Raw genomic sequence first — 20,568 nt, forward strand, 5'->3', positions numbered from 1 at the left:
GTTCAAGCAGAGATAACCCACCCCCATTACGCCGCCATCGCAGGGGAGAGCAATGACGACATCTAGACGTACAGCCAAAGTCTCCCCTCAAAACAACTCCTTTAACAGAGAACCCTGGGATTGCCGCTGCAAAGAGAAGGGGGGGGTCACCGCTACACGCCCACCCCCATTTAGGGAAGATAGACTAAAGGATTCCGCCCAAGGCCTGATACCGCCAGAGTTGTGACGTTTTGCTACAGGAAAGGCAAACCTGCCAATGCAGGATAATTCCTTTCCGGCCCTTCAACAGTGACCTGGCCGTAGCAGCACCCGCGTACCTGTGGAGAAAAGGTTCGCCTGCAAAAGAAGTCTTAACTGAGGATGGGTAGGGTGGGAGCTCTGGAGCCAACTGACAATTCCCAGATAAGATCCTCCCCCTATTGTGTGGGCAGGGTGATCCCTCCCCCTACCTGGCCTCCCCAGACGGGATTGGGCAACTGGCTGAGGTAGGCGGAGACCTCCAGGTATCCCACCTGGGGAAGGCGAAGCCAAGCCCGTGCTAATGGTGTCCAGGGGGCTGCGCACGACCATGCAAAGGGCGCCCCACATTTAATGTGGGGAGCATGCATTCTGACAACAAGCAGAGACTGAAATGGAACCTATAGGTTTCTTTGTGCTGTTCCAAGAAACTGAGGCTATGTACACATTAGTGGCTTAGACTCATAGAATTATAGAGCTGAAAGGGCTCTTAGGGTCATCTAGTCCAACCCCCTGCAATGCAGGAATCTCAACTCAAGCATCCATAACAGATGGCCACCCAACCATAAAAGTTTGCCCCACCATCTCTGCATTTCAAGTGACGTTTGCATGTTTCTGTGCACACCAGAGACAGGGCAGAGATGTCTTTATCCAATGTGCATTACCTGTTTGGACTCCCCATGTCTGCAACCCCTCCCCCTCGCCACTTCTAATCATGAAGCTGTCATCTGCACATGCACAATGTTGGTCTCAAATGCGCACACCTCAGCTTAACTGTGAAGTAAATATGGTGTTTCAACTAGGTGGAAGCTAGTTTGAGGGAAAGCAGACCAAACTACAAAAGTGGCTGGGTGGGGTGGGGGGAAGGAGGTGCCCTGTGTGTTTTTCTGTGCTTGTATGAATTGATGTTTGTGGGGTGTGGGGCAGAATGGATGAATAGGCTGGGAGTCGCAGGGAGGAGGGTGGAGCAGGGAGAGGGAGGGAGAACAAGCAGGGTCGGAGGAAGGGGGTGCGGTGGGGGCGGGTCGGCCCGGGTGTCACCACTGAGGGGGTGACAAAATGCCGGGCGGCACTCAGCGCAGGGCCTGCAGTGCACCCGAGCCACACGTCTCTCCTGGGAGTGACGCAGTGGCTTGGGCGTCCACAGGATCAGCGCTGCCCCAAACGGTCTGCCCGCCACCTCCCCCTCAGCTGTATGGGAGGAGGCAGTCAGACTCCTTGGAGGCCCCGCAGGCCACTGCCCCCGCCCCCATGTGCGACTGGCTCTACTCTGCGGTCATGAGCGCTGCCCCAGGCACCTGATTGGCTTGCTCCACCGCTGAGAGCAAGCATGAGGAGGGAAATAGAAATGGATAGCTGCTGACTGCTATGTGAGTCTCCCCACCAGGGGCAAAACTAGGCTTTATTTCACCCAGGTCAAAGACCCAGTTGGCACCTCCCCCCCATGTGCTTTTGTGCATGCACACACACACACACACACAGGCCACGAGCCTCAATTTTGTCCCTCTGGAGGCTTCGCCTGGGGCAAACAACCTGGCTAGTCCCCCCTGTGGCTACAGCTCTGCCCACCACCACCACTTTCCCCCAAGGGATGCAGCCCTCAACCCACAAAAAGTTGATTACTTCTTATTTTAAAAACAGGTACATGACTGGCAATTATACATTTAGCATCCTAACTAGTTTGACACTGAGGAATGCTTTTGGTTGGTAAGGGGACTGGTCAGGGTGGAGATGGCATGTACAGTGGTACCTCGGGTTACATACGCTTCAGGTTACAGATGCTTCAGGTTACAGACTCCGCTAACCCATAAATAGTACCTTGGGTTAAGAACTTTGCTTCAGGATGAGAACAGAAATCGTGCTCTGGCAGCGCGGCGGCAGGGGGAGGCCCCATTAGCTAAAGTGATGCTCCAGGTTAAGAACAGTTTCAGGTTAAGAACAGACCACTGGAATGAATTAAGTACTTAACCCGAGGTACCACTGTACTGACAGCTGGATCTCTTTCTGTAGCCCCCTTAACATATAATAATAATAATCATCATCATCATCATCATCATCATCATCATCATAACAGTAATAATATTTTTTTATTTATACCCCACCCTCCCCAGCCTAGGCCGGACTCAGAGTGGCTTACAAGCAATAATAAAAACAAGATGAATGATTACAACTTAAAAACAAAAATAAAATACAACATTAAAATAATGGAACATTAAAATATTAAAATGTAGCCTCACCGCAGGAGGAGAAGGAAAAGAAAAAAGAAAGAGAGGGAGGGAGGGAATCAAATTGGCTCCAAGCCAAAGGCCAGGCAGAACTACTCTGTCTTACAGTCCCTGCGGAAAGAAATCAGATCCTGCAGGGCCCTGGTCTCATGAGGCAGAGCGTTCCACCAGGCCAGAGCCAGAGTTGAAAAGGCCCTGGCTATGGTTGAAGCCAATCTAACTTCCTTAGGGCCTGGGACCACTAGGGTGTTGTTATTTATGGACCTTGAGGCTCTCCGTGGGGCATACCAGGAGAGGCGGTCCTGTAGGTACGAGGGTCCTAGGCCGTGAAGGGCTTTAAAGGTCAAAAGCAGCACCTTAAATATGACCCTGTACTCCACCGGGAGCCAGTGCAGCTTGAAAAGCACTGGGTGAATATGCTCCCATGGCAGAGACCCCGTGAGGAGCCTCGCTGCAGCATTCTGTACCCGCTGGAGTTTCTGGGACAGCTTCAAGGGCAGCCCCGCGTAGAGCGAATTACAGTAGTCAAGCCTGGAGATGACCGTCACATGGATCACTGTGGCCAGGTCGGGGCGGGAAAGGTAAGGGACCAACTGCTTGATGCGGCGAAGGTGGAAAAATGTCGCCTTGGCTGTTGCTGTAACTTGCGCCTCCATGGAAAGGGAGGCGTCAAGGATTACACCCAAACTCTTAACGGAAGGCAATGGCACTAATTGGGCCCCCGCAAGAGAAGGGAGTTGCAGCAACTGACCAGTAAAACCAATCTCTGCCTATTACAATATGGGACACTTATAATTATGATAGTGTTATCCACTGTGCTAAGAAATAAGATTTATTTATCTTGCCTAGGATCTCATAATTCATTTGGTGGTCTGAGGCTGTTGCTTCTGCCACGGCAATTTTATCTTTCTAAATCTTATTCATGTTTCATTAGCTTCTGCGATCTCTGACTGTTGAAAGACAGTGTACAAAACCACGTGCTGTTTACTTGCCAATTAAGCATCATGCCTGTTCTGGTATAACCAGACAGCCTAGCCTGAATGCGTCTAGAAAATATGAAGAACAACTAAGGGAGCCATAGACTTTTATACAGAGAGTAAGGACTGGGGATTCATTGACAGTGTAACTGATAACTGATCCTTAAAAAGAGCACATGGAACCTGGGAAATCCATGCCTAAGGTAGGTGTTATTAAACAGAGGAAGTATTGGTTGCGGAAACAAACAAAATGGAGAAGTGCATTAAAAAAAAAAAAAGCATGGGCTTTATATATATGTGCTTGTGTTTGTTGTTGGTATATCTTAAATATGTAAACTGAATGCTTCCAAGTTGTTTTCTATACTACTATTGTACATTATGTGTATGTCTTTCAAGCTTTTTGTTTATGTGAGTATCCACTTATAAAGTTTGGTGTGTGTGTGTGTACGCACGTGTGTGTAATGTAGATTGAACAATTCAGCCTTTTCTCCTTGGAAAAGATAACATTCCGTTCTGTAGCTGATTAATTTGAACATAACTTTTATTGACAATGTTTTGGAGAAATGGGAACCCAGGACCGGTTTGCCCCCATCACACATAGGTGGTGTATATATCTCTAATGCATGCACACCTGAAGTTATCTGAAATCATAAAGTCGTTGAGCAGTTAATATTTTACTTGTGTGTTGCCAACTGCTTATAGAAACTAACAGAATGTGCTTTATTTACACCTACAAGGTTATTCAGCTGCTTTTTTTCAATGTGCCCAGGATGCTTTTATTGAAAATGGTTCAGTATTAGTTTTTCCATAATAAGATCTTCTTTTCGTTTTATAGGGAGGCATTACAATTGTTTCATAATTTCCATAAGGATATTGGGCATGATCCAGCCAAACTGAGTACCGGCACCTTTTTTTTCTTTAATAAAAGCACTGGTCTTAATGCTTAATGATATACTTGGGATAAATATGCATATTTGCCGGCATGTGTGTCCCAGAGAACATGAGTAGAGCAAGTGGAATTACTCCTTAGCTGAAGCATGTTACTTCAGGAATTTCAAAGCCTGGTGCCTTTACGTATTTATAGGTGCCAGGTGAAAACAGCCCTCTTCACCCAGGCCCTTTGAACTGTGTGGGGCCAGAGCGCCAGCTCCTCGGGGTCAAGGCACTGGGGGGGGGCTGATCTTTTTTTTAAGGAGCTGGGCCCCCTCACTGGTCAGATGACTTTCTCAATCCGAAAAAGGTGAGAGGCAGGGGTATTGCTTTGTTTGTTATTACATTATGTACTTTTGTGTTTTTATATTGTAAATTGCTCTGTGATCCCTGTAGGTATATACATTTAATCAATAAATCAATAAGTAGGTATATACATTTAATCAATAAATTATTCCGCACTTTCCAGTGCAATTGCCCACCAATCCCCTTATCCCAAAATTCTACCTTTTCTGGTGGGGGGGGAGGGGGGAGTGTTTTTGTTGCGCAAGAGCACCCTATCAACTTTAATTGTGTAGCCTGAATTTTTTGGTATGTGACTGAAGCCTATCCAGAAATAGCAAATCTGGAATAACTCCTGGTACAGTTTTACAAAACTTTCCAGAGGCATCTGGTTAGCCACAGTCGGAAACAAAATGCTGCTGTGCAAACAGGAGAGCTTCTGTGCTCTTCTGAAAACATCTTATTTGTGTGGGAGCTGGGAGGATCCTCAGGTTCATTACGCTGTGACTACATTGTTAGTCATCAGTTAAAGGAAGAGACTCTGTGCATTCCATCTCAAAGGGAGGATGCCTCTGTCCCCTGCTCTTGCCGTAGCAGAACTGCTGCATTCCTAAACTGTTGGTAGCTGTTTCTGCAAACTGGTTCCGATAATCATCTCACGCCTTAATGTACTGATACTCAATTACGATTTGTCATTATAGAAAAATTGTCCTGGGGAGTAAGGAATTAAAATTGTTGTTTTAAATGTCAATAGCACAATGCAGAAATAGACCAGGTTGAAATTTCTGCAAAGGGCAAAGTATAGGCGCTTACACAACAATTGCTTAACATTAACATAAACAGCCTCTTGCAAACAATGCAAGTGTGAAATACTTCACAGAGGGAGGGGATGTGAGTGGGATATTTTTATTTTTATTGGACTTTCTTCGATAGCTCCTAATAAAAGAGAAAAGCTCATTTTACATAGGAACATCTTTTGTAAGGAGTAAAGTGAGTGCAGCTGCTCAGTTTATATATCTAGGCCAGCCAAAACAGGATGTTTATAAACAGAAGCTAGAAAGAATTGGGTAGAAAACCCAAAAAGCTGGAGGCTTACTCCGTCTTATAAGAAGTATGAAATCTAACCCCATAAAGACCAGATGACTACATTCCTGCCCAAATGTAGCTTTCTGCCCTTCAAATAATTGTCTCACTTGATGACAGCCAATGTCCACAACAGGATTCTCCTTTGCTGTGAAGATTTAGCCATCTCTGGCTTCCTGTTTATTAAAAATCCATCTTGATTTGTTTGAAGGGAGATTATGCACTGGCTTTTCATTGAGCTTCCATTGTGATTTGTTTGCAGGGAATAAATAAATGAGGATGGATCCTGGGGTGGGAAGCATATCAGTACAGTGGTACCTTGGTTCTCAAACTTAATCCGTCCCAGAAGTCCGTTCCAAAACCAAAGCATTCCAAAACTAAGGCACGCTTTCCCATAGAAAGTAATGCAAAATGGATTAATCTGCTCCAGACTTTTAAAAACCCCTAAAACAGCAATTTAACATGAATTTCACTAACAATACAATTGATCCATAAAATGAAAGCAATAATCAACTGTACTATAAAATAACTAAGTTTTGTAGATGATAAAAATTAAAATTATTATTTTTTCTTACCTGCACTGATGGTTGTCATTGTTTGGATGGGTGTGTGTGTGTGTGTTATCCATTTCCGCAGTCACTCACTCACTCACTCACTCAATCAATCAATCAATCAATCGATCAATCAATCAATCAATCAGTAGCTGAACTGGGTTCCACACAGTCACAAAAACAAATTAACCGAAAAAGCCTCATAAACAAAAACGCAAAAGAAATAGCAAAAACAAAAGTACCAAACTTAATCTGTTCCAGAAGTCCATTTGACTTCTCAAATGTTCAAAAACCAAGGCGCAGCTTCTGATTGGTGCAGGCGCCCCGGAAACAGCAGCCGACAGCCACATCGGACGTTCGGCTTCCAAAAAACACTTACTTCCGGGTTTTTCAGCATTTGGGAACCAAGGCGTTTGAGTACCAAGGCGTTTGAGAACTAAGGTACCACGGTAATAGAAACATTTTATTTTATTTTAAAAAGGTTAGATGTTATGTGAGAGGCACCAGGTCCCCCCCCCCAAGACTGGTGTATGTGTGTCAGTGTGTGTTGCACCAGTCTCCCTCAACATTGGGGGGGGGCGCTGGGTGCCTTCAAACAAATATTGAGGGGGCTGAAAACACCTAAACCCCCTAGAATTGGCATACCTGTAGTACGTCAAGTGTAAGTTACCTCACGCGCTCTAGAGCACTTTCCCCATTATACTCCTTATTAAAAAGAGAGGTAAGAGGGATTTATTGTTTCGCCGCACTGAGAGGTGTAGCGGCGTGAGGGGAATAAGGGTCTCTCGGCAAGCACTACTGACAGGATCCTTTGGGGGATGCTATGACTGTTTAATGGGGCAAGATTCTGCTTTAAATGTAAAGTGGAAGGTGGGGCCTTGGAATTCCCCTCAGTACTCACAGTCTGCCCCTCAGGAGAGTCTTAAGTCTCGAAACATTGACTTCCTCTTCAGCAGCCAACTCATGTCTGCGTATCAATCTTTATGGAACTGCCTACTTTTCTTACACAGGATTTGGATGTCAGTCCTCTTTCTTTGACCTCCACAATATACCTTGAACATTCCCTCCATCTGTGCTTGGTTGCCCAGGTGACCTGTAGGCTGCCACCTGCTGTTCTGTTTGTTTATTGCAATAGGATCACATCTGAATCTCAATGTACCTCAGAGATTGGTACTGTATAGATATATAGTACACACACACACACACACACACACACACACACACACACACACATTTATGAACTGATCTGCTCTTCATCGAAGAATATTACTCTGCGGTCATCACAAAGGGTTGCTTATATTTCAAGGAGTAGGCACCAATTAAAAATAAATACTTACAACTCTGCCTTCTTTTCCACAGGACGATTGCCTTATTCAGTGACCAACACAAGTAGAAAAATAAAATAAAGATGGCGTCTGAGAATGAAATAGCTATTGTGGGTATAGGATGCAACTTTCCTGGAGGTAAGTCTTTGAGGGGTGGGAGGAGTGATATAAGAAAGTTATCCATGTTTCTTTCACTATTTTTATTGTTCTATGGCATAAAGCTTTCTCATGATTTAAAGTAAAAGTAAACTAAGAACTCAGCACTAGTTACTGAGAGATACCAATATTTAAATTCTTGCTATAAATATTTTTAATATGTCCCTGTCATGAACATGGAGAAGTGAATGTCTGTGATATTATGAAGTCCACTGGAAATTCAGGTTTGTTACATGACAGATCTTGGAATTTTGCATCTCATCAATACTCTTTAAATGTCTGATCTAACTTCCACAACAAGCAGAATAGCACATATCAATTTAATTATGTATTTTGCCTTCCTGAACTTGGAATATGCTAACCTAAACCTTATGCCTTCACAACTAGATGGCTCTCATCTGCGAGATGCCATCCAAACAAATATGGTAACAGCTGAATGCAATTTTCATAAGAACATCATGCAGAAAAATTACAGACAGTATGATGAGATTGTGTGATTTAGGAAAAGGTCCAATTTTCTATGAAATTTGAAATTTTGTAGCACTTGAAATGCAAATTTAATTTGTATCGCATTTTGAAAGTTGGATTTCTCATGTAAGTTCAGATAAACTGAACAAGGCAGGTTTGACATTTTGAAAACAAAAACAGTATATTTTAATACATATAAAAATGTATATTTAAATCTTCATGCAACAGGTGAAGGAATTGACAGTTTCTGGAAAGTGTTAGAGAATGGCAGAAACTGCACTACAGAAATACCTCCAGAAAGATTTAATATTAGAGAGTGGTATGATCCAGGTGACGACAAACCAGGTAAAATACGTACAACTCGTGCTGCTCTTCTTGATGAGTAAGTCATATATTTTGCTAATAAATCCTTCAGACTTTCTAAACTTGCACATTTCTCCCTTGAAATGACTCACTGATGTAATATGTGTTATTATATGAACCTTTCAAAATATCTCTTAAAACTAACGAGCAATCTCAAAGTGCTGCGTTATAATGAATGCATTTCCACACTACGGGAGCTGCTTTGGGTGCAAATCTTATGCTGAAATTGTACACTATATGAATTTCACAAAAAAAGGTGATGTCATCATAATACTAATGTCCCTCCACATTCTGCTCATCAGCTACAATTTAGAGTGTGGGTATTAATCTCTTTTCCAACTAAATGATCGGAAGGCCTTGAGGGCAAGACCCATACTGAGGTGGTGTTGGTCAGCAGCATGAGCAGAGACACATTTTAAGTCTCTTTGAGTTCTTTTTTTCTGAAAACGTGACTAGTTAATAATCGCCACAACAATAATAAATTCATTATTATCATTATTATTTACTTACACTTTATACCCCTCCTTCCATCATGGAATCCAAGTTCCCAGGCGGTCACCAACCCAGGTACATCTGGACCTGCTTAGCTTCAGTAAGGAGATGTCCCTAAGTGCCTTCAGACCAGATGTTGTCTCTGTGCTCCTCCAAATGTCCCATAAATCACAGCCAGTGTGCCCAACAAATGCCTCATTCTTGCTTCAGATCATACCCTGGGACTAAGGCAGCTATAACCCATTTTAGCACTGTTGTCTCCCACATGAGAGTTATCCTTATTCCCAGCGCTCTTTTTCTAGAAAAAGAGGTGGTGGAACTCACCATGAACACCTCCCTTGTCCTCTTATAATGGCAATGGCGCCCACCTGAGAGTTGCCAAACTGAGTTCCAGTGAGTTCTGGTGAGCGTGGGGGAGCCCTGATTATACTGCAGTGCAGCTTTTCCTGGTGCAATAGTTTCAAGCCATGGTGTTTCACTGCTATTTCCACCAGCTTCATACAGTGGTACCTTGGTTTAAGAACAGCTTAGTTTATGAACAACTTGGATTTAGAATGCTGCAAACCTGGAAGGTGTTTTGGTTTGTGAACTTTGCCTTGGAAGCAGAACATGTTCCGCTTCCCGTTGAGTGTGTTTCATTTGTAAATTGAGTCCCTGCTGCTATGGGAAAGCACACCTTGGTTTAAGAACAGACTAAGGTACCACTGTGCTATGAAATGACATGGGCACAGTGTCCTATTTGCTGTGTCCTATCTTGACAATTTATGTGCTGGAAGCTGTACGCCGGCTCCCTTGGCCAATAAAGCGAGATGAGCGCCGCAACCCCAGAGTCGGTGACGACTGGACCTAATGGTCAGGGGTCCCTTTACCTTTACTTTACAACATGTAGTATTAGGCTTCAATGAATTTTAAGTATATCTTATCAGAGCATGTTGGATTAAGCAGTATGTGAATCACACCGTATATCATGTCATACCTCCATTTAATTTTTTTAGATTGAATGCATTTGATAACAAGCTGTTTGGCATCAGCAATGAGGAAGCTGAGCGTATGGACCCTCAGCAAAAGTTACTCATGGAATGTACCTACAGAGCGCTGGAAGATGCAGGAGTCACTCCTGAAAACATTAGTGGTACCAAAACAGGGGTTTTTGTTGGTAAGATAATAGCTATGATGCAGAAGATTTTGTATATTTACATTGCATACCATATATCTGCTTTAGAGGGGGCCACACAATGATTGGTAACACCACATCTATATGGGCGTTTACACCTGGCAATTCCAAATAAAATGATGTTGGAAGGCCCTAGATAATTGCTTTGTCAGAATTGAGAATATTGGATAATATTGTTAGGCCTTTAAAATATGTCTTTCCAAGCGAGTTCCTAAATTCCTCTCTTCCCCAGCATAGGAAGTTTGGTAATTTAAAAATTGGTTTACTTACAAACTCATCAAATGTCAGCTTCATGTGCTTTTCCATACGTTCATCAGAAAACATTGCACAGGCAGGAAAACTTAGCCTAGTTACAAAGTGGTAAAAGTTCCTAGATTTATTGGAATATGAACACAAGGGTGGCTGGTGAGAGCCATGTGGCTGAGCTGGAACAAGCAGCTCAAACCTCCTCACACACTGAGTTTCTCAAGTAGATGGGACCATAAGCCTGATTACCTATCTCATCCCAAGGACAGGGGAAGTGACATAGCTAAGCTTGGCAGGAGAGCTCACTCTGAGTTTTTAACCCCTTCAGGCATTAATTAAACTTAAGCATGTTGGTTGTGCGAGGCTGGTTATCGGATTTACTGTGAAGGGAAACTGAGATGGGGAAACACATGCTACTTAAGTGCCTTAGAAGAAACACAGAATAAAAGTGAAATAATAAATAATTGTAGGATAGGAGGTGAAGAATAAAAACCAGTACTAGATGTAGATTTGAGTGTAAATTGACCTTAAAAACAAATGTTCTGTATTTACAGGCCTGATGAATCGAGACTATGAATCTATAACCAGCAGGGCAGTTGCTGAAATAAACCATTATGATGCCACAGGGGCAGCAATGAGTACAGCTGCTCATCGGATTTCATACAGTTTTAATTTGACTGGACCATCAATTGCCATTGATACAGCTTGTTCATCTTTTCTTTCTGCTTTGGATCTTGGTTACAAAGCCATTAAACAAGGTATTCTTGGTTACTATGTTTCACTGACCTGGCCACAGTGATCCATGCGACGGTCACCTCCAGGTTTGACTACTGTAATTCGCTCTACGCGGGGCTGCCCCTGAAGCTGTCACAGAAACTCCAGCGGGTGCAGAATGCTGCAGCGAGGCTCCTCACGGGGTCTTTGCCATAGGAGCATATTCACCCAGTGCTTTTCCAGCTGCACTGGCTCCCGGTGGAGTACAGGGTCAGATTTAAAGTGCTGGTTTTGACCTTTAAAGCCCTTCACAGCCTAGGACGCTTGTACCTACGGGACTGCCTTTCCCGGTATGCCCCACGGAGAGCCTCAAGGTCCATAAATAGCAACACCCTAGTGGTCCCAGGCCCTAAGGAAGTTAGATTGGCTTCAACCATAGCCAGGGCCTTTTCAACTCTGGCTCCGGCCTGGTGGAACGCTCTGTCTCATGAGACCAGGGCCCTGCAGGATCTGATTTCTTTCCGCAGGGCCTGTAAGACAGAGTTGTTCCGCCTGGCCTTTGGCTTGGAGCCAATTTGATTCCCTCCCTCTCTTTCTTTTTTCTTTTCCTTTCTCCTCCTGCGATGAGGCTACATTTTAATATTTTAATGTTTCAATATTTTAATGTTGTATTTTATTTTTGTTTTTAAGTTGTATTCATTCATCTTGTTTTTATTATTGCTTGTTAGCTGCCCTGAGCCCAGCCTTGGCTGGGGAGGGCGGGGTATAAATAAAAATTATTATTATTATTATTATTATTATTATTATTATTATTATTATTATTACTATGCATACCATTAACCGTGATTCCCAAACTCCGCCCCCCCCATAGACCACTTGAAAATTGCTGAGGGTCTTAGTGGATCACTAAATGATTTTTCTGTGTATTATATCAACTGTAATGCACTGTGCTAGGTGGTGCATGGTTTTTATTTGTAAAGTGGAACCTCGGTTGTCAAACACTTCGGAAGTTGAAGGTTGCGGCTTTCAAACGCTGACAACCCGGAAGTGAATGCTTCCATTTTTGAACGCGCCTTGGAAGTCGAATGGCTTCTGAGGTGCATTTCTCCATTTTTTCAGTGGATTTTGCCGACCAGCAATTGCGCCTCAGTTGTTGAACGTTTTGGAAGTCAAATGGTCTTCCAGAACAGATTACGTTCGACAACCAACGTTCCACTGCTTATGCCCTGCCTGACCCAGGAGAGGCTAGTTTAAAACTTGGAGATAAGAGACAAAGATATGCCCAACAAAGGATTTTGCAAGAGAAATCACCATGATGACACAGATGGTATCAACACCTCGTGGCTATGTGAATGAAATATCCGTTTTCCCCCTTTCATGATTTCAGGCTCGTTCTGTTTTTCTGTACCTTTGATATAGGAGACTGCGAATCTGCTATCTGCGGAGGAGTAAATTGCATCATAAAGCCTTGGAAGTTTGTATCTCTGAGTAAAGCAAACCTTTTATCACCTGACGGAATTAGTAAACCCTTCTCTAAAGATGCAGGTGGCTATGGAAGAGGAGAAGGATGTGGCGTTCTTTTATTAAAGCCACTGGTAAAGGTAGGGTGTTTATATTGAACTCTCAATTTCCCAAATGTCCCAGGGATGTTCATTGGGTCTAGTGTGCTTTAGAAAGGAGAACACCAGAGACTTGCTGTCTTTGTAATATTTGCTTTTTTAAAAAATATGCCCAAGCAGAACCTAAGTGGAGGCAAACAGGCATTCCTTCAAGGTAGCACTGATGCTACTCTATCTCAAATCTCCAGAAACAGTTCCAGAAAGATTCTCTGCCTATGTCACTAAGCCTTCAAAATGGCCATCTACCTTTGGCTGCTCTTTCTTGGCATGATCCCCTGAACTAGAGGTTTTAACCTCCGAATTTTGATTGATATCTAATTTAGAAGTTATTGGAGAGATTCCCAATTACTGTATCATGAGACTCTCTTCTAAACAGATACTACTTATTTATTATATTTATATCCTGTCTTTCTTCAAAGGAACTCAAGGTGTCATACATACATTGTGCTCTATCCTGTTATCCAATGACTGAAAGATGGTCATTGATCTAAAGCCACACGATTAGATTAATGACTGAAAGCGGATTTGAAACTTGATCTTCCCAGTAGTAGTCTGACATTCTGATTACACCAGACTGACCCCTTAATTTACTCCCTAATGAAGTATTCCAAACTATTAACCAGAAAACAGTCCAACAAGAAATAGTTAGCCACTAAAAAATGCCTAACTGCCACATAATAATTACAAATTTCCCCAATATCCCTCGAAATAAATGGCTGGAATAACTTGCTGCTCTTGTACTGTAAGTAATGCTTAAGAGTAATACTATGGTGCAGAAAAAAAGTGAATTCAGGATAGAGCTGTTAAAACAAATCTAAATATAATCATGCTGCAATAGCTACTTAATGTTTGATAACATTGTGTATTCCTTTGTCCATAAATAGGCACAGGAAGAATTCAACAAAATATGGGGCATCATCAGCATCACGGCCATCAACCATAATGGAAGTTCTGTTGCTCCAGGCATGCGATCATCTCAAGCAGCACAAGAGAAGTTGTTACTCAACATTTATCCAACATATATTGATCCTTCAGCTGTTCAGTACATTGAAACAAACGGTCTAGGAATACCTACTGAAGATGCCACTGAAGCAGAGAGCTTAGGCAATGTCATTGGCAGAAAAAGGCCTCCAGATTTGCCCCCTCTCAAGATTGGCTCCGTTAAAGGGAACATTGGGCACACAGAGTCAGCTGCTGGGGCAGCAGGCTTAATCAAAGTTCTTCTAATGATGCACCATGGGAAGATAGTCCCATCCTTGCACTTTTCAGAGAGCACCAGCAGCATAAATACAGGGAAACTGAATCTCTCCATCCCAACAACAGTGGAGAAGTGGGAGGAGCCTGGTGAATATGGCAGAGTTGCTGGGATCAACTGTTTTGGATTTGGGGGCACCAATGCCCATGTGGTTGTCAAACAATTTAAACAGGCCCAGGTTACGCTTCCAGCCAAAAGGCCCGTCGAATTATTTGTCATTTCGGCAGCTTTAAGAAGTTCTCTCAAACGGGTCTTAGAAGACACAGCTAGGTACCTTAATACCAGTGACTCAGCGACACTCCCAAATCTGGCCTACACATCTGCTTGTAGAAGAAGCCATATAAACCACAAATACAGAAAAGCGTTTGTGGCATCTTCTCTCCAGCACTTACAGCAACAGCTTAATTCAACTGAAATGGAAACTGTTTCACGGAAAAAGCCTGCAGAATTGATCTTTGTGTTCTCCGGTAATGCTTTGAATTTCAAAGGGATATGTAGAATCCTGTTGAAATCTGAGCCCGTCTTCAGAGACAAATGTATTGAAATCAAGCAATTATTTCAACAGCTTTCACCCACTGGAATTTTGAATTTAACAGAAAGTGAGCACAATGATTTGCCCAGGCCTGAGGTTGCCCAGCCCTTACTCTTTACACTGCAGGTGGCCTTGGTTACACTCCTGCAACACTGGGGCATTAAGCCAATTGGTGCTGTTGGCTATTCAGTTGGCGAAGTAGCTGCTGCCCATTGTGCTGGCTTGATTTCCCTGGAAGATGCTGTCAAAGTCATCTACCATAGGAGCAGGCTACAGTCTAAAGTCACTGGAGGCAGAATGCTGGTGGTTGACAACATTCCCATTGCAGAGGTGTCAGCAGCCCTTGGAGCATATTCCGGGAAAGTCTGTGTTGCAGCGTTTAACAGTCCTTTGTCTTGCACATTATCAGGAGATGAAGTGTCTATTCACGCCATTCAGAAAGATTTAGCTGAGCACTTCAGTAAAAGAAACTTATTTCTTCATACTTTAGATGGGCCAGCTGCATATCACAGCCACATGATAGAACCAGTACTAACAGAACTCTCAGACAATCTATCAGAATTAAAGAAAGGGAAGCCAGAGATTGAGCTAATTTCGACAGCAACAGGGAAGGCCGTTTCAGATGCAGATTTTGTTACAGGCACCTACTGGGCCAGACAGGGTCGGGATCCTGTTTCTTTTGCAGAGGCCATAATAACATCAGTAAGAGGCAAGGACAACATTGCATTTGTGGAAATAGGTCCTCAAAGAGCTTTGCAGAGATACATCGTTGAAACATTAGGGACGCAAACCAGAGTTTTTCATTCTTTGCAAACGGATAGGGAATATGTGACTCTTCTTAATCTAGTGAAAGATCTTTTTGAATTGGGATTGAATGTGAATTGGCAGCATTTTTATGAAGGTTATCAAAGTGTACCATCAGCTTATCCCAGGTATCACTTTGATCATCAGAAACTCATGCTGCATCAGAAAGCAAACAGCAGAGGTGTAAGCTCAAGCCATTCTTTAATTTGCAGTACAAATAAGGATAACTCAGAATTCATTTGTTCTATCTCTGAGGCTCTGAAACCACATTTATATGAGCACAAGAACTATTGTGCTGCATTAATTCCTGTAGCTGTTTTGGTGGAACTTGCTCTGGCAGCTGTGATGACGAGCTCAAGGCCAAAAGTACCCTTAGGTTATTGTCAAATGAATATATTTTTCCCTGCACCATGTGTTTTAAATGAAAATCTCCATGCTTTGAAGATAAAGGTTGAGCCACAACCAACAGTGTCAAAGTTCAGAATACAATCAGGTTCAGCTAATACAGTTTATGCTTCGGGACAAGTCAGAAAGAACCCTGAAACATCAATTGAAGAAAAGAATATTTCCTTAAAAGACATTTTTCAGAGGTGTAGATCTGTTGTTAGCGAAGATGAGGTTTATGAAACATTGGCTCAGTCTGGATCCAACTATGATGCTACTTTCAGGCAGCTAAGTAATGTATTTTATTGTAAAGACTTGAAAGAGGCTGTGACAACTGTTACAGTGAAGAGAAAAACAGTAGAAGAAATGTATGAGTATTATATCCATCCAGTCCTTTTAGATTGTTTTCTACAAATGGTAGGTATTCTGGCTGCAGTTACTTCCAATAACAAAGTAGTTTTACCTTCTGGTATAAGTAGTCTTGCAGTTGCTCGCTCATTGGAAGAGGAAATGATTATATATTTAAAAACAACCAAGTCCACTGACAATTTCTTAGAGTTTTGTGGATGCGTCACAGATAAACAAGGCTCCGTTCTGGTAGAACTGAGATGTGTTCGAATTAATTTGGTGCAGGAAATTCCCAGGAAAGAAAATGAATTGTTGTTTGAAAATCAGTGGAAGGAAATAACTTCTGATCAAGCAATGCATAATCTGCCCAAAGCACCTCGAGTTGTGGTGCTTGCTGACAAATTTGGAATATCGCAGCAGCTCAAGAATTACTTACATAGCGAGTCTAGATTTGTTGCGTATCAGGAATGGGAGAAATTGTTGGCAGCTAAGAGAACAGATACCTATGCACAAAGTAAGATTAATATGGAACTGCAGGGATATGATGATGCTCTGTTTATGTGGGGCATCCAAAAACTGAATGAAAATTTGCCAGAGAAAGTGGTGAAACATTCAGTAAGATGCTGTGAGGCATTTCGCCAAGTTGTTACTGCATTAAAGGAGAAGAAGTCCCATTGCTCCATTACAGTAATCACTTACAGGACATCAGAAAGGAAAGTAGACCATATAAACACTGGCTTTGGTTTGTACGGCATGGCTCGAACATGTATGGTTGAAGTCCCGGAAATAACGTTTCAGATTATTGACATCAGCTCTACAAATGCAATAGATATCTCGGCCTTAGCTGACGTTTTAGTAAAATATAAAGCACAGGATTATCCAGAAGTCTGGATTGACGAGGGACGAATTTATAGTTCTGAAATTAGGCGCACACAGATTGAACCCACAGCCTTCAATACACCTTCCCACCCACTTCAGAACTCAGACTTCTGCATCTTGTATACAGGAGATCCATACTGTATGAATGATCTGTCAGTTAAAGTTGCCAACTCACGTACTCAACTTGGCAACCACAGTGTTGAAGTTCAACTTGAAAAAATAAGCATCCACTCAGAAGACTATTTCCCTGTTAGCATGTCCAGCTGCAAGTTTGGGAAAACGTTGTATTGGAATTCAGATACTATAGATAAACACAAGCTATTAGCTCTAGACTTTACTGGCACTGTAACAGCAACAGGTAGTGAGGTGAAAAAGGTAAAAGTGGGAGATCATATTGCTTCATGTTATCCGGTTTCTGCAGCCTCAAGAATATATATTCCAGAAACAGTTTGTTTCAGTACTCAAAAATTTCCATGTTTCAGAAATATACCATGCACTTCGTTCTTCTGGGTAGCAAGGGAGATTTTTCATCAAACGCTGCCAGTGCCAAAACATAATGAAATATTAGGTATTGTTTGCACTGAGCCTGAGTCAGTTTTGTGCAAAGTGCTTACTTTTTCAGCTCAGGAATTAGGTTGGAAAATAATAGTTACAAACCATACAACTGGTCTATGGCAACGTGTTAATCAGTGCAATGCCCTTATTTTTCTACCTCCACTAAATGGACTATTTAAAGAGGGCCTAAGCTGTCTTTTCCATCTCCGAGATGTTGTACTGGTTTATGGCAATGAACAACCAGAATGTTTGAGGTATCTGGCTGGGAGTGATCATGAAAATATCCATATTCACACTGTCAGTCTTATCCGCATTTTCCAGAAAGCATATCTGATACGATCTCAGAAGGAGATGTATTGTTGGCTGAAGTCAATGAATATGAAACAATTAAAAGATATCGCATATTTCATTTTTCAGCAAGCAGGAAAGCATCTGAGGCCTGATGTTGCATCCTATTTCAACTGCAAGCATTTCCCAGTTGCAGTACTAAAAAGTGATGAGGAAGACAGCAAGATATCAGATATACCTGAGACTGAAACAGACAGGAGAATGTTTAAGCAGAATGCAGTTTATATAGTCACAGATGAATTCACTAGGCTTGGCTTAGAAACTGTAAAATTTGTAGCTCAGAATGGAGGCAGGTGCATTGTGCTACTTTCACAGAGGAATCCAAGCACTGAGGAGCAAAAAGAAATAAATGCTATCCAGGATCACTGTGAAGGGAGCAGAATAGTCAGCTTGCAGTCTAACGTTGTTTGCAGTTCAGAGGTTGAGAAAGCTATCAAGTCGATCAGTAAATTTTTCCCAAACTCTCCTGTTAAAGGTGTATTCCACAGTGCTATGGCTTTACATGATGGGCTTCTTGAAACCCTCAACATGTCTAACTTTGAGGAAGTTTTAAATCCAAAGGTAGCAGGGGTAATCAATCTTCATCGTGCCACGCAAGACAGGGAGCTTGACCACTTTGTATGTTATTCTTCTATTTCATCGTTTCTTGGAAACGCAACACAGTCCAACTACGCAGCTGCCAATTCCTTCCTGGATCTCTTCTGTCATTACAGGAGAAACAGTGGCCTTCCAGCGCAGTCCATTAACTGGGGTGCATTAAATCTCGGAGCCTTGCAGGATCAACAACACTATCAAAATTATAGGTTACAAACGAAAGGAATAGAGGATCTGCAAGTGAACGAGATTCATGAATATCTAAAAAGAAGCTTAATTCTGGATCAACCTCAGCAAGCTGTGTTAAAATTGAATTTTCAAACTTTAGCTGATCATGTTTTATCTCAAAATTTGTCGTTGAAGAGTCGTTTTTATGAACTTGTTTCTGAAGAGACAGGTAGTAATCCTGAGCTTGCTGGTGAAGCTGGATTCAAAAACTACTCTCTAAATGAGCCTGTAGATTATGCAATCGCACTTTTGAAAAGCCTGGCTAAAACAATCCCTGTTGATCTTTCAATGCATACGCCACTTTCATCATTGGGTGTAGACTCTACATTAGCCTTTACTCTACAAAATCGTATCTTTACGGAAAGGAGAGTGGAAATACCTCTCACGAAACTACTTGATCCTCAGTCCACTGTGTCAACTTTAATCTTATACTTGAAAGAAAATTCTGACACAACCGATTCTCATGGAGCTGAAGGTACTGATGTTGGAAGCTGGTTGTAGAAATGCATTTCCAGGAATTATACTAAATTAATTATCAGTAATGGCTTAGTGTTCAGGGTTTTTTTTTTTTTTTTGCAGTTCAAAACCTCAAGACCCCTTGATCGCCACGGTACTACTAGTCCCCAAAATGGAAACCTCTCTCTATACAGGACACGTTCTGGCCATGCCTATCACCACAGTCTGAGGGGTAAGACGTAGGCACAGTAGGTGGCTTGTGGTAGAAGATATAAATGCATATGACAAATGGAGCAAGTCCAATGTCTTTTCAGTTCGGTGCACAATACAGAATTTCTGTTTAGCTACGAATTTCTGATTGTGCAAAACAGACGTATCTGTATGTAACACCGCAGGCCAACACAGACCTACCTGGCATGAAGCTCAGTTGAAAAAAAATGGTGTTTATTTCTAAGTAGGCATGTAGAGTGTTGCTCTGGAGGCATGCCTATGATTGCAGCCTTCAATTTCTAGCATTCAATTACTTAAGCACAATTGATCTTTATTTTTTGTTACTGTTATTTGCTAGGTGGAATATGAATTATATGGGAAATGTATTGATTGTAACTTTAGTACAGATAATTAATTTGAATGAAGATTTATAATGGGGTCTTTATGCAAAACATATCCTAATTTGTATTAATAAACTCTTGTGTGGTTCTAATATTTGTACTGGCCTAGGAACAGGAACAGCAATGCTTGTTGATGTGTGGAAATCAAAAATAACTTCAGGGCACATGTATTGTGGGGGAATTCTGTATTCGGAATTATGGAGCTACTGTATGTACTTTCCTTACTTGTAAGATAAGAGAGGGAGGTCCAGCAGGAACTGTTTTAACCAGCTGTCATTGAAAATCAAGCCTCCACATCATGTCAATTGACTGAATTCAAATTCAAACCACAGAAAAATTGTGTGTGTACACAAGACAGGAATTCAGAAGAGGCCAAGAAGACACCATAACGGCAACAAAATGGGGCAAGGACCATTTTCAAAGATGCTACAAAGGTTAGAATCAGATTTTTAGATGATGAGACAGAAGGTAGACACAATATGCTTGGAGAACACAACCAAACTCTCCCTCCTCCACCCCAGCCGCAACATTCAAAAACACCCTCCCAACTCACACATGAAAACAAAGTTGACCATAGCCAAAACAAGTAACCACACCCTAGGCAAACCCCCAACTTCTCTCACCACCAAAGGAACACAAGTGAATAGAACCTGCACAAACGATGCTGACACAAAACCCCACACATACATTAAGTAAAATAGAAACCTCCCCACCCCACCCACCATGGCCCCC

General features: G+C 42.2%; 2 protein-coding genes and 1 long non-coding RNA gene across 3 annotated transcripts in view; all 3 read left to right on the plus strand.

Moving 5' to 3' along the window:
• The window catches only part of LOC309353394, a 75,137-nt gene that overhangs the window by 43,410 nt on the left and 11,159 nt on the right, over positions 1-20,568 (plus strand). The gene's annotated exons all lie outside the window — the stretch shown is intronic.
• LOC309353330 (uncharacterized protein encoded by LINC00614) lies at positions 2,636-12,042 on the plus strand. The gene is made up of 5 exons (XM_081882738.1): positions 2,636-3,642; positions 7,645-7,748; positions 8,463-8,616; positions 10,085-10,245; positions 11,064-12,042. The coding sequence occupies exons 2-5, from the start codon at positions 7,694-7,696 to the stop codon at positions 11,306-11,308; spliced, it is 615 nt and encodes a 204-aa protein (XP_081738864.1). The 5' UTR covers positions 2,636-3,642; positions 7,645-7,693; the 3' UTR covers positions 11,309-12,042.
• LOC309381049 (mycocerosic acid synthase-like) lies at positions 12,576-20,368 on the plus strand (the record flags this gene model as incomplete). Its single annotated transcript, XM_081931439.1, has 2 exons — positions 12,576-12,824; positions 13,727-20,368. 2 exons carry the CDS (start codon positions 12,576-12,578, stop codon positions 19,268-19,270), a joined length of 5,793 nt encoding a protein of 1,930 aa, XP_081787565.1. The 3' UTR covers positions 19,271-20,368.

The sequence above is a fragment of the Podarcis melisellensis genome (assembly GCF_964234715.1).
Source record: "Podarcis melisellensis genome assembly, chromosome: 12".
In the NCBI taxonomy this organism is placed as follows: domain Eukaryota; kingdom Metazoa; phylum Chordata; class Lepidosauria; order Squamata; family Lacertidae; genus Podarcis; species Podarcis melisellensis.

Bases quoted from the DNA above. Each gene is read 5' to 3' on its own strand.
- LOC309353330 (XM_081882738.1), top strand. From the start codon at position 7,694: ATGGCGTCTGAGAATGAAATAGCTATTGTGGGTATAGGATGCAACTTT. The intron at 7,749-8,462 runs GTAAGTCTTTGA...TTCATGCAACAG, and splicing joins AGGATGCAACTTTCCTGGAG to GTGAAGGAATTGACAGTTTC. The intron at 8,617-10,084 runs GTAAGTCATATA...TAATTTTTTTAG, and splicing joins CGTGCTGCTCTTCTTGATGA to ATTGAATGCATTTGATAACA.